Below are 12,289 nucleotides of genomic sequence, written 5' to 3'. Positions count from 1 at the left end.
TGTAATGGAAGCTCGAGATTCTATTACAATTAAAACAATATAGAACTTGTGACAATAGTGGTCATATTAGTGTTCCATTAGCTTCTTATTGCTGCTGTAACAAATTACCACAAATTTAGTGGCTTTAAAACACAAATTTATGATCTCATAGTCATGTAGGTCTAAAGCAAACTTCAGTTTCACAAGGCTCAAAACAAGATGTTGGTGACTTTGTATACCTTTCTGGAGGCTCTAGGGGAAAATGTATTTTTTCCCCCTAGCTTCTAGAGGCTATCCACATTCCTTGGCTCATGACTCTCTTCTTCCTTCTTGAAGTTCAGTAAGGTTGTATCTGACTATTCTCTCTTAGGAAAGACTTTCTAATTTTAAGACCATGTGATTAGGTTGGACCCACCCAGATAATCCAGAATAATCTCCTCTCAAGGCCCATAATCCTAGTCATATCTACAAAGTCCATTTTGCCATCAAAGGTAGCATGATTACAGGTTCCCAGAACGGAGGAGTGAACATCCTTGGAAAGGCATAGTTTGTGATAGGCAGGATAATGAAAGTACAGAAGAGTACCTTTTCCATACCTAAAATGAAGAGTTTCAAGGATGGCTTTCTGGCAGGGGTAATGTATTAGTTTGGACCTGAAGGACGAGTAGGCATTAACTAAACAATGGAGAGAGGTTGGAACTTAAGAAAATTTCTGGCATAAGAAATTCAGAGGCCAGAAACCAATGAGTAATTTCCAGGAACTGAAAGATGCTCAGTATGTCTAGCTTGTAAAATGCCAGAGGCAGAATGGCACAACATGGGCAGGAGGCAGGTCCTAATGGTTTCGGTACTGCAGAGCCTTGATGACCATAGCAAGGGATCTAGACTTCATTCCATGAACTATGGTAAGTCACTGAAGAGTTTTCAATAGATGAATGATGTGATCGGACTTCCATCTTTGTGAGCTACTTCTAGCTGCAGTGTGGGGAGAAGATGAAGGGAATATGAAGTAAAATGGCAATAAAATACTAGAAGAAGCTGTTGCAGGGATTTAATCTGGAAATTTGGAGATGGGCTATATACGGGTGGTATTGGTCAGAATGGAAATAAAGACTGATTCAAGAGATATTTAGTCATTTGAAATGAAAGATCTTTGTCATTAAACAGATGCAGGTAATACAATAGAATTCAAGTGTGACATTTTAGATTTTGACTTGGTCATGTTGATATAATTGGGAAATGAAGATGGAGAAAGAAAGGCCCAGGTGTGAAGAGGTTGAGTACGGATTTTGCCAGGTTGAGTTTGATTGGCCCTTTAGGTTCCAGTCTATAGCTCAGAAGCTTGAGCAAGAAATCTAGAATGGAGATAATAATTAAGAATTTAAGAGTTATAGAGGGTCCTTTAAACTCGATGGCTAAAGGTAATGGATCAGAAGAGAAGAGAACCTAGGGCAGTGCCCTGAGAAAGCCCATCAGTTAAGAGATGTAGAGAGGGGAAATAATGCAACAAACAAATGAGATCTTACCAGAGGAATGGAGGGGTGAGGGACAAAAAGGTAAGGTACAATGGAATTTGGGAAGGCTATGTCAACAATGATGGTGTGGTCAACATTCTGAATAATCATTAAATGATTAAGTCTGAAGGATAAGGTATAAAGATATTCCAGGGCTTCATTTGTTTTATTACTTTGTCAATAGTAAGTAGTTTCAAGGAATAGATGGACTCCGAATCCAGGCTTAAATGAGTGAGAAGAGATTAGAAATTGAAGAGATGGAGACAACAGTTTTTTATGGACATTTAAGAAGCACCAGAGACTTGGGTATGTTAGGTGCTGGTAGGAAGAAACCAGTCACCATGCATTGACCTATCTTTCAACCAGTAAATTCTCACAGCCAGAATGAGGCTGTGTTTCTCAAACTGTTTCTCATTAAGTGCTCCTAATGGTAGAGGCAAGTGTATACATCCTCCCAGAGAGATAGTGGCATGGCTGAAGCTCTTGCAAGATCATTTAAGACCTTGCAGGAATCCTTATTTATGGTGGCCATAAGTAACATGTCAGACCATAGAGCCAGTCATCCAGGCAGCAACTATAAAATTGTGTATAAACTATTTGACAATGAGATAATATCCCATGCATCACCTTGAATCCAGCATTTCTAAAACACCTATAAACACTGGGAATAAGACTAATAAAGCAGCCTACTTCATTTTTTTTTTAATAACCAGCCAAGACTCAAGCTGATGACTTACTACTGAGGAAACAAAATATAATCAGATCTATTAGAAAATTTTTAGGAATCTAGTGGAAGTGTGTTGGCAGGAAAGTTGAATCAAGTTACATGCTGACTTGAAATGCCATTAAACATGAGTATCAAGTACTCAGAGCAGTGGGAAATGATTCTGCATTCTCATTACTCAGGATCACAGCTAAAAGGTCCATCAAAGTCAATTGGTAAAGGTAAAGTCATATTCTAGAATACTTAAATGAAAAAGGTATCTCAGAGTAGAAGCCATAGCTTTTTCTCAGATTAAATTACCCATCATTATTTGAGCATTTATTTCCTTTTAATGTGTCAGCATTTGTGAACTGCCTGATGGCAAGGACCAAAATAAGTTCTACTTTGCCACACCCCAAGTGACACCTAGCCTCACTCCAGGTCCATTATTCTTTGAATAAATAAACTGGTTCCAAAAATGTACATCAAAAAGAGAGGATGTTAATATTTCCAGGGTTTTGTTGGTTTCCCTGGAAACCATTAATTTCCAGGAAAACTGAGACAAGGTAATGTTTGTTCTTACCAAGTTATAGGGAAAATCATAATAAATTAACAAAAACTTTCTAGCTGTTGAGTCACTATAGCAAACATCTTTTAGTTTATTTTTTTTTTACCACTATCAACATAAAACCATTTTTTATTTTTTTTTCAAATTAACTATTTTTTTTTAAGATTTTATTTATTTGAGAGAGAATACAAGCTAGGTAGGGAGCGGCAGGCAGAGGGAGAGGGAGAAGCAGGTTCCCCGATGAGCAAGGATCCTGATGTGGGCCAAAGGCAGATGCTTAACCAACTGAGTTACCCAGGCACCCCTCAAATTAATTTCACAGTTGCTTTGGGAGTTGCTTCCATTGTCCTAGGATTTGCTTTCGTAGCAAAAAAAAAGTGGAGAAGGGTGGGGGAAGGCTATAAATATAGCCTATATTTGATGTTTAGTAAACAAACACTAGTAAAGACAATGTGACTTTTAATAAAACAGATGTGACATTAATATATCCATGTCTCTTTTTGGAACAGGGAAAAGCAGGAAGAAAGAGAAATGCCAGGACTCTGACCTGTACCCTCTCATAGAAACAGAACTATGCCCTTGTGATGTATTTATATCTCAGCCTTATGGCAACTGGTCAGATTGCATTCTTCCAGAAGGCAGAAGGGAGTCTCAACGAGGATATCGGATACAAGGAGACAGCAAGGAATGTGGAAAAGGCATGCGCTTTCAAGCAATAGCCTGCTCTGATAAAAATGGAAGACCTGTTGACCCCTCCCACTGCAGCAGTTCTGGTAAGGAGATGGGTGAGGAGTAACAGATGGGAATATACACATACAGTCCAGGAGGTGTATCCAAGGTCTAGAATTACTAGCTTTGTTCTTTAGTAATTCTTTCAGTTCTCCTTTGTTAATAACACACTGCCTTTCATAAAATATAGGCATTTGGGATGCACATATCCATATTTCAGTGACTATTTGGAATATGATTATTTTGGATCTTTGACTCACCTAACTCTATACTTCACCTTTGGCTACTTGGTTAACTGTGGATGAGTGCAGTTGCTTTACTTCATTGGAAAAGCCATATTTAATACAAAATATATTTTATGGTGCCTTTTGGTTCTCTGATCATACATACAGAAAGCATCAGGCCTTGAATTTCTTCTAAGGTAGTTGACAAATTACTAATGAAAACGTTGATTTTTTTTTGTTTTAATTTTTTTAAAAGATTTTTATTTGAGGGAGACAGAGCAAGAGAGGGAACACATGCAGGGGGAGTGGGAGGGAGAAGCAGGCTTCCCACTGAGCAGGGAGCCCTATGGGGGGCTTGATCCCAGGACCCCGGGACCATGACCTGAGCCGAAGGCAGTTGCTTAACGACTGAGCCACCCAGGCACCCTGAAAACATTGATTTAAAATGTTTTACAATGCAATATATAAGTATACCCAAACTAATAGAATAAAACTGTAGGAAAAAAATTCATCTGGGAGAATTTTGTGAGCTGTTAATCAGGAAGAAGACTGCCTTTTTTGAACCTTGAGAGAATTTGAAAGATACGGGTAAATGAGGAAAAGAATGAGACTAAATACAGTTGGGATAAATGTTGATGGGGTTGCTGAGACTAATGATTATAATGGAACTTAATGAATTTCATACTCTAGTTTGTGGCTTATTTTTTTAAGACTAAAATGGTTAGGAATTTTACAGAATGTATGAAAGAATTCATGTTTGGCAAACTCTGGAGGAAAAAAGATTTTGGTCTCTATCATCAAAGTCTTATGTTCTAATAAGCTTTCTCAATAACAATGGTAAGTTGAATTCAGTTCTGTTATAGAACTCAGGTAAATGACAGTTCTGTCTTCATTGCCAATGGATTAGCTGTTCTTTAAGATATGCCTGTGTCATCATATGAATGCAACTTAAGGCTTAATAACTTTTTAATTGTTGATATCATTGCTCTGCTTCCTGGGTTACTCTATAAAATTTTCTTCAGTGATTTGACTCAGAGAAACATTAAATACCTCAGAAACAAGTTGTGGACCCATTTTATGGAAGCCAAAGCTGGTTGACTTTAATTTTTTTTGGTTTTTATATATGTATTGGCTTATTTTCTAAAAACTGATTTTCCTTTTTCCCACTGAAATATGTTTGACTTACAGTGTTGTGTAAGTTTAAGGTAACAACATGTCAATTTGATTTTTATATGGTAGTGATTGCCATTGTAGTGATAATTAGCACTGATATCACATTACAGAGTTATTTCTTAGTGGTTGGAATAATTAAGTTCCAGGCTCTTAGCAAGTTTGATTATAAAGCAATATTGGTGTGTATATTCACTATACTGTGCATTAAATCTCTAGGACTTATGTAGTACTCATTGTAAATTTAAACAGTTTGATAACATCTGTCCTATCCACCCCTCCCCACCTCTCAATTCCTGGTAACCACCGTTCTACTGTTTTTACAAGTTTGACTTCTTTAAATCCCACATATAAGTGATATCCTACAGTATGGGCCTTTCTCTGTCTGACTTACTTTACTTAGTGTAATGTCCTCAGGGTCTATCCATATTGTAACAAATGGTAGGATGTCCTTTCTTATGGCCAAGTATTTCATTTTTTAGATATGAGATGTATATTTATCATATATAGATCACATCTTTATCCATTCATCTGTTGATGGGCACTTAGGTTGTTTCCATGTTAGGCTATTGTGAATAATGCTGCAATGAACATGGGAGTATATATATTTCTTGGATACTCTATTTTCATTTCCTTTGTGTATATACCCAGATGTGGGATTGCTGTATCCTATAGTAGATCGATTAATTTCAAATTTTATTTTATTATGTTATATTAGTCACCATACAGTCCATCAAAGATCAATTAATTTTTGAGTAACTTTAATATTGTTTTCCATAGTGGTTGAACCAATTTACATTCCCACCAACAGTGTACAAGGGTTCCCTTTTCTCCATATCTTCCTCAACACTCCTTATTTCTTGTCTTCTTAATTATAACCATTCTAACAGGTATATGGTGTTATTTCACTGTGGTTTTGAGTTGCATTTCCCTGATGGTTAGTTATGTTGAGCATCTTTTCGTGTACCTGTTGGCCCATTTGGATGTCTTTGAGAAAATATCTATTTCTCTGCCTATTTCATAATTAGATTGAATGTGTTCTTTGTATATTTTAGATATTAACCTGCTATTGGATACATGGTTGGCAAAAAATTTCTCCCATTCACTGTGTTGCCATTACATTTTGTTGATTGTTTCCTTTGCTGTGAAGAAGCTTAAGTTTGATGTAGTCCTATTTGTTTTTTTGTTGTTCTGGTGCCCTATACAAAACATCATTACCAAAACCAGTCCTAAAGAGCTTCTTCACTACATTTTTTCCTAGGAGTTTCCTGGTATCAGGTTTTATATTTAAGGCTTTGATCTATTTTGAGTTAATTTTTTGAGTGCTGTAAAATAGGGGTCCAATTTCATTGTTCTACTGCATTGTTCTCCCAACACCATTTAAAGATACCATTTCCCTGTTAGGTGTTATATCTTCTCTTGTCAAGTATTATTAGTTGACTGAAAATGCATGGGTTTTATTCTGAGCTCTCGACTCTTTCATTGGTCTGTTTCATTTTAATGCCAATAATACTGTGTTTATTCCAATGGCTTTGTAGTATAATTTGAAATCAGGAAATGTGATCCCTCCATCTTTGTTCTAGCTTTGGCTATTTGGGGTCCTTGGTGATTCCATTTCTCTATGTGAAGAATGACATTTGAATTTTGACAGCGATTACATTGATTCTATAGAAGGCTTTAGGTGGCATGGACATTTTAACAAAATGCTTCTGATCCATGAACACAGGTTGTTTTTTCCATGTGTTGTATCTACTTCAATTTTTTTCAAGTAAGTTTTGTGGTTTTCATTGTACAGATCTTACACTTGGTTAAATGTAGTACTGGGTATTTTATTGTTTTGGTGCTATGGTGAATGGGATAGTTTTATTTTTCAGATGCCTCAAATTTGGGCATAGTAACAAATGATTTCTGTGTGATTTTTTTTTTAATATCTTGGAATTTTACTGAAGTTGCTTAGTTTGAATAGTTTTTTGGTTGAGTCTTTGACATTTTCTATATACAAAATATCAACTGCAAATAGTGAAATTTTACTTCTTCCTTTCTGATTTGGATGCCATTTTTTTGGTTTTGTTTAATTTCTCCAGCTAGGGCTTCCAGTACTGTATTAAGAGAGGTGAGAGTGAGAGGGCAAACTTGTCTTTTTCCTGTTCTTAAAAGGAAAGCTTTCAGTTTTTCAACATTGAATATAATGTTAGCTGTGAGTTTGTCATATATGGCTTTTATTATGTTGAGGTATGTTTCTTCTATACACAATCTGTTGAGGGTTTATATTGTAAAAAGATGATATTTTATCACATACTTTTTTGGCATTTATGTTTATCTCATTCTATTAAAGTGATGTATTACATTTATTGATCTGTGTATGTTGAATCATCCTTGAGTTGAAGGGATAAATCCTACTTGATCATGGTGTATAATCTTCTTAATGTGTTCTTTATTTCAGTCCCCTAATATTTTAATTTTTTCATCTATTTTCATAAGTAATATTGTTGTATAGTAGTCTTTTCTTGTAGTGTCCATATCTGGCTTTGGCATCAGGCTAATGCTGGCCCTGTAGAAGGAGATTGGAAGCATTTCCTCCAGTTCATTTCTCCCCCCCTTTGGAAGAGTTGGAGAAGAATTGGCATTAATGTTTTTCTTAAATGTTTGGTAGAATTTACTAGTGAAGCCATCTGGTCCTGGGATTTTCTGTATTGGGAGGTTTTTGATAAGTGATTTAAACCCTTTATTCATTATTGACTTGTTCAGATTTTTCTAATTCAGTCTTGATAGGTTGTGTGTTTCTGGAAATTTGGGTCTTCTAGATTATATAATCTTTTGGCATGTAATCATTCACAATAGTCTCTTATGATTCTATATATTTGTGGTATCACTTATAACGTTTCCTCTTCCTTTTCTAATTTTGAGTCCTTTTTTCTTAGTTTAGCTAAAGGTTTGTCAGTTTTGTTTTTAAAAAGTCACTTTCATTGATCTTTCCGGTTTTTCTGATCCCTATTTCATTTATTTCCCCTCTGACCTTAATTAGTTCCTTCTGACAACTTTGGACTTAATTTGTTCTTTTTCTAGTTGTTTGAGGTGTTCGCTTAGTTTGAGATCTGATTTCTTAATGTATCCATTTATTGCTATAAATTTTCCTCAACTATTTTTGCAGGATCCCATAGGATTTGATCAGTTTTTCCATTTTCATTTGTTTTGAGTCAACTTTCTTTTTTTCCCTTTATTATTATGTTCAGTTGAGTTAACATTCTGATCTCCCTTTTGATTTCTTTGGCCCATTGGTTCAGAAGTTTGTTGTTTAGTTTCAACATATTTGTAGACTTTCTAGCTTTTTCTTACTAATTTCTAGTTTCATACCATTGTCAGAAAAAAAAATATGATTTCATTCTTAAATATTGGTAAGTATTATTTTGTGTCCTATTCTATGTTCTATCCTGGAGAATGTTCCATGTGTACTTGAGGAAACTATATATTCTTCTATTAGATGGAATGTTCTATATAGGTCAAGTCTGTTTGGTCTAAAGTATGGTTCAATTCTAGCATTTCCTTGTTTTTTTTTCCTGTTTGGGTGATCCATTACTGACGGTGTGGTGTTGGACTCCCCTACTGTTTTTATATAATTGTCTATTTCTCTCTTCAGGTTTGTTAGTATTAATACATTTAGGGGCTCTGATAATGGATGTGTATACATCCATTGATATATTCTTGATATATTGACTCCTTTATTAAATAATCTTGGTTTCTTTTTTAATTTTTTTGGCTTGGAGTCTCTCTTGTCTAAGTATTGCTATCCTTACTTTCTTTTGGTTTCTACTTGCATGAGCTATATTCTTCTGTCCCTTCAAAATTTGAGTGTATGTGTGTCTTTAAAGGTGAAATGAGTCTCCTGTAGGCATCCTATGATTGTCTTGTTTCTCTATCCAGCCATTCTATACCTTTTGATTGATGAATTCAACCCATTTATACTAAGAATGAATATTGATATGTAAGGACTTACCACTGCCAATTTATTATTTGCCTCTTGTTGTGTATCTCTCAGGTATTTTTCCTTTTTCTGCCTACCCTTATAAATTGGTACTTCTCCACAGTGATAATGCTCTGTCTCCCCCTTTTTTATGCTGATTAATCTACTCCAGACTTTGGCTTTGCAGTTATGATGAAGCTTACTTAAAACTTCTCACAGATAAAACTGTCCATTTTGTGCTGGTAACTAATCTCCATTTGCCTATGGAGTCTCTACCCTTTCACCCCTTCTTTTTGTATATCTGATGTCACAGTTTACCACTTTTATGCTTTACGCTTTTATGCTCTTCAACAAATTATAGTCACTATGATTATTTTTAATACTCTTTAACTTTTATACTATAGTTCTGTGGTTAACACACATTCTAGCAGAGTTAGTTTTCTAATTCTATTTTTCAACTTCATCAGACTGTTCTGCACTTTGATATGTTTTCCTGTCTCTGATTATCATCTTTTCATCCCACCTTGAATTCTTTTCAGCATTTTTTGCAAGTCTGTTAGTGGTGAACTCCCTCAACTTTTCTTAGTTTGAGAAAGCCTTTATTTCTTTCTCCTATCTGAAAGATAACTTATGGATCAGGTATTCTTGGCTAGCAGTTTTTATCTTTTAACACTTTGAGTGTGTCATCTATGGTGTCATATACTCTCTCCTGGCCTATAGAGTTTCTGCTGAGAAATCTGTTGATGGCCTAATGGGGGTTCTTTTGTAAGTGACTTCTTTCCCATGGTTGTCTTTAAGATTCTTTACCATTGATTTTTTTTTTTTTTGACAGTTCCAATATAATATGTCTTGGAAAAGGTATTTTTGCATTGAGGTAATGAAGTCTTCTGTCAGCTTGCTGGATATGTATATTTAAGTCCTTCCTTAGGTTTGGGAAGTTCTCAGCTTTTGTTTCTTTAAACTCAGCCTACTTTTGCCATTTTTTTTCTATACACCAATTTTATATGTTCTTTATTACCTTAAGTTTGTAGTTCTTTTTCTTTTTCGTAGAGACAGAGTTAGCAGGCACTCACGTGGAGGTGTGGACGGGCAGAGGGAGAGAGAAAATTCTAAGCAGGCTCCACGCCCAGTGTGGGACTCTGTTTCACAACCCAAGATGAGGATCTGAGCCGAAATCGAGTCAGATGCTTAACCAACTGTGCCACCCAGGCACCCCTTAAGTTTTTACTTAAATTCCAGTTAACATACAGAGAAATATTATTCTCAGGTATATAACATAGTGGTTTTTTGTTTTTGTTTTTTAACACTTCCATACAGTACCTGGTGCTCATTGCAAGTGCAATCCTTAATCCCCATCACCTATTTAACCCATCCCCCCACCTACCTCCCCTCTTGTAACCATCAGTTCTCTATAGTTAAGAGTCTGTTCCTTGGTTTGCCTCCCTCTCTCTATTCTCTTTTTTCCCCTTTGCTCACTTGTTTTGTTTCTTAAATTCCACATATAAGTGAAGTCATATGGTATTTGTCTTTCTCTGACTGACTTATTTTGCTTAGCATAATACTCTCTAGCTCCATCCATGTCATTGAAAATGGAATAGTAACATTCCATTATGCATATATCTACATACACATACATACATACATACATACCACATCTTCCTTATGCATTCATGAATTCATGGACCATTGGGCTGCTTCCATAATTGGGCTATTGTTGATAATGCTGCTATAAACATCAGGGGGTACGTATTCCTTTGAGTTAGTATTTTTGTGTTCTTTGGGTAAATACCTAGTAGTATGATTGCTGGATTGTAGGGTAGTTCTATTTTTAACTTTTTGAGGAATCTCCATACGGTTTTCCAGAGTGGCTGTATCAGTTTGCATTCCCACCACAGCAAGAGGGTTCCCCTCTCTCCTCATCCTCGCCAATACCTGTCTCTTCTGTTGTTCATTTTAGCTATTCTGACAGGTATCAGATGATAACCCATAGTTTTGATTTGTATTTCTCTGTGAGTGATGTTGAGCATCTTTTCATGCATCTGTTAGGCATCTTTTCGGGTCTTTGGCCCATTTTTTTAATTGGATTACTCATTTTTTGGATGTTGCATTTTAGGAGTTCTTTATATATTTTGGTTACTAACTCTTTATCAGATACGTCATTTGCAAATATCTTCTCCCATTCTGAAGGTTGACTTTCAGTTTTGTTTCCTTAACTGTGCAGAAGCTTTTTTATCTTAACGAAGTCCCCATAGTTCATTTTTGCTTTTGTTTCCCTTGCCTCAGGAGACCTAGCTAGAAAGAAGTTTCTAAGGCCAATGTCAAAGAAGTTACTGCCTGTGTTCTCTTCTAGGATTTTTATTGTTTCAGGTCTCACATTTAGGTCTTTAATCCATTTTGAATTTATTTTTGTGTATGGTGTAAGATCGTGGTCCAGTTTCATTCATTCTTTTGCATGTTGCTCTTTAGTTTTCCCAACACCATTTGTGGAAGAGACTGTCATTTTTTCCATTGGATACTTTTCCTGCTTTATTAAAGATAATTGACCATATAGTTGTGGTTCATTTCTGAGTATTATGTTCCACTGATCCATGGGTCTGTTTTTTGTCAGTACCATTCTGTCTTGATGACTGCAGCTTTGTAATAAAACTTGAAGCCTGGAATTGTGATGCCTCCAGCTTTGTTTTTCTTTTTCAGGATTGCTTTGGCTATTCAGGGTCTTATGTGGTTCCATACAAATTTTAGGATTGTTTATCCTAGCTCGGTGAAAAATGCTGGTGGCATTTTGATAGGGATTGTATTAAATGTGTAGATTTCTCTGGGTAGTATAGACAATTTAACAATCTGTTTTACCAATGCATGAGCATGGAATGTCATTTTGTTTCTTGGTGTCATCTTCAATTTCTTTAATAAGTGTTCTGTAGTTTTCAGAGTACAGGTCTTTCATCTATTTGGTTAGGTTTATTCCTATGTATGTCATTGTTCTGGTATAACTGCACATGGGATTGATTGCTTAGTTTCTCTTCATTATCAGTGTAGAAATGAAACCAATTTCTGTACATTGATTTTTGTATCCTGCAACTTCACTGAATCTATCAGTTCTAGCAGTGTTTTGGTGGAGTCTTTCAGGTTTTTCTATATAGAGTATCATGTATCAGCAAACAGTGAAAGTTTGACTTCTTCCTTGCCGATTTGGATGCCTTTTATTTCTTTTTATTGTTTGATGGCTGTAGCTAGGAGTTCCAGTACTATGTTAAATAAACGTGGTGAGAATGCACATCCCTGTTTTGTTATTGGCTGTAGAAGAAAACCTCTGTTTTTGCTTGTTAAGGATAATGTAGCTGTGGATTTTTCATACATTGCCTTTATTATCTTGAGGTATGTTCCCTCTAAACCTACATTGTTTGAGGGTTTTTGTCATGAATGGATATTGTAGAAAAAGCA

General features: G+C 35.6%; 1 protein-coding gene across 1 annotated transcript in view; it reads left to right on the top strand.

The window, feature by feature from the left end:
- Positions 1 to 12,289, top strand: part of THSD7B (thrombospondin type 1 domain containing 7B) — a 658,530-nt gene that overhangs the window by 429,510 nt on the left and 216,731 nt on the right. The window contains exon 13 of the mRNA XM_081814537.1: positions 3,274 to 3,537. Within this exon, the coding sequence (XP_081670663.1) occupies positions 3,274 to 3,537 (264 nt within the window). The remainder of the gene's footprint in view (positions 1 to 3,273; positions 3,538 to 12,289) is intronic.

This window comes from Leptonychotes weddellii, chromosome 3 (genome assembly GCF_054177405.1).
Source record: "Leptonychotes weddellii isolate Sample4059 chromosome 3, ASM5417740v2, whole genome shotgun sequence".
NCBI lineage: Eukaryota > Metazoa > Chordata > Mammalia > Carnivora > Phocidae > Leptonychotes > Leptonychotes weddellii.
This window is presented reverse-complemented; position numbering and strand designations above follow the sequence as displayed.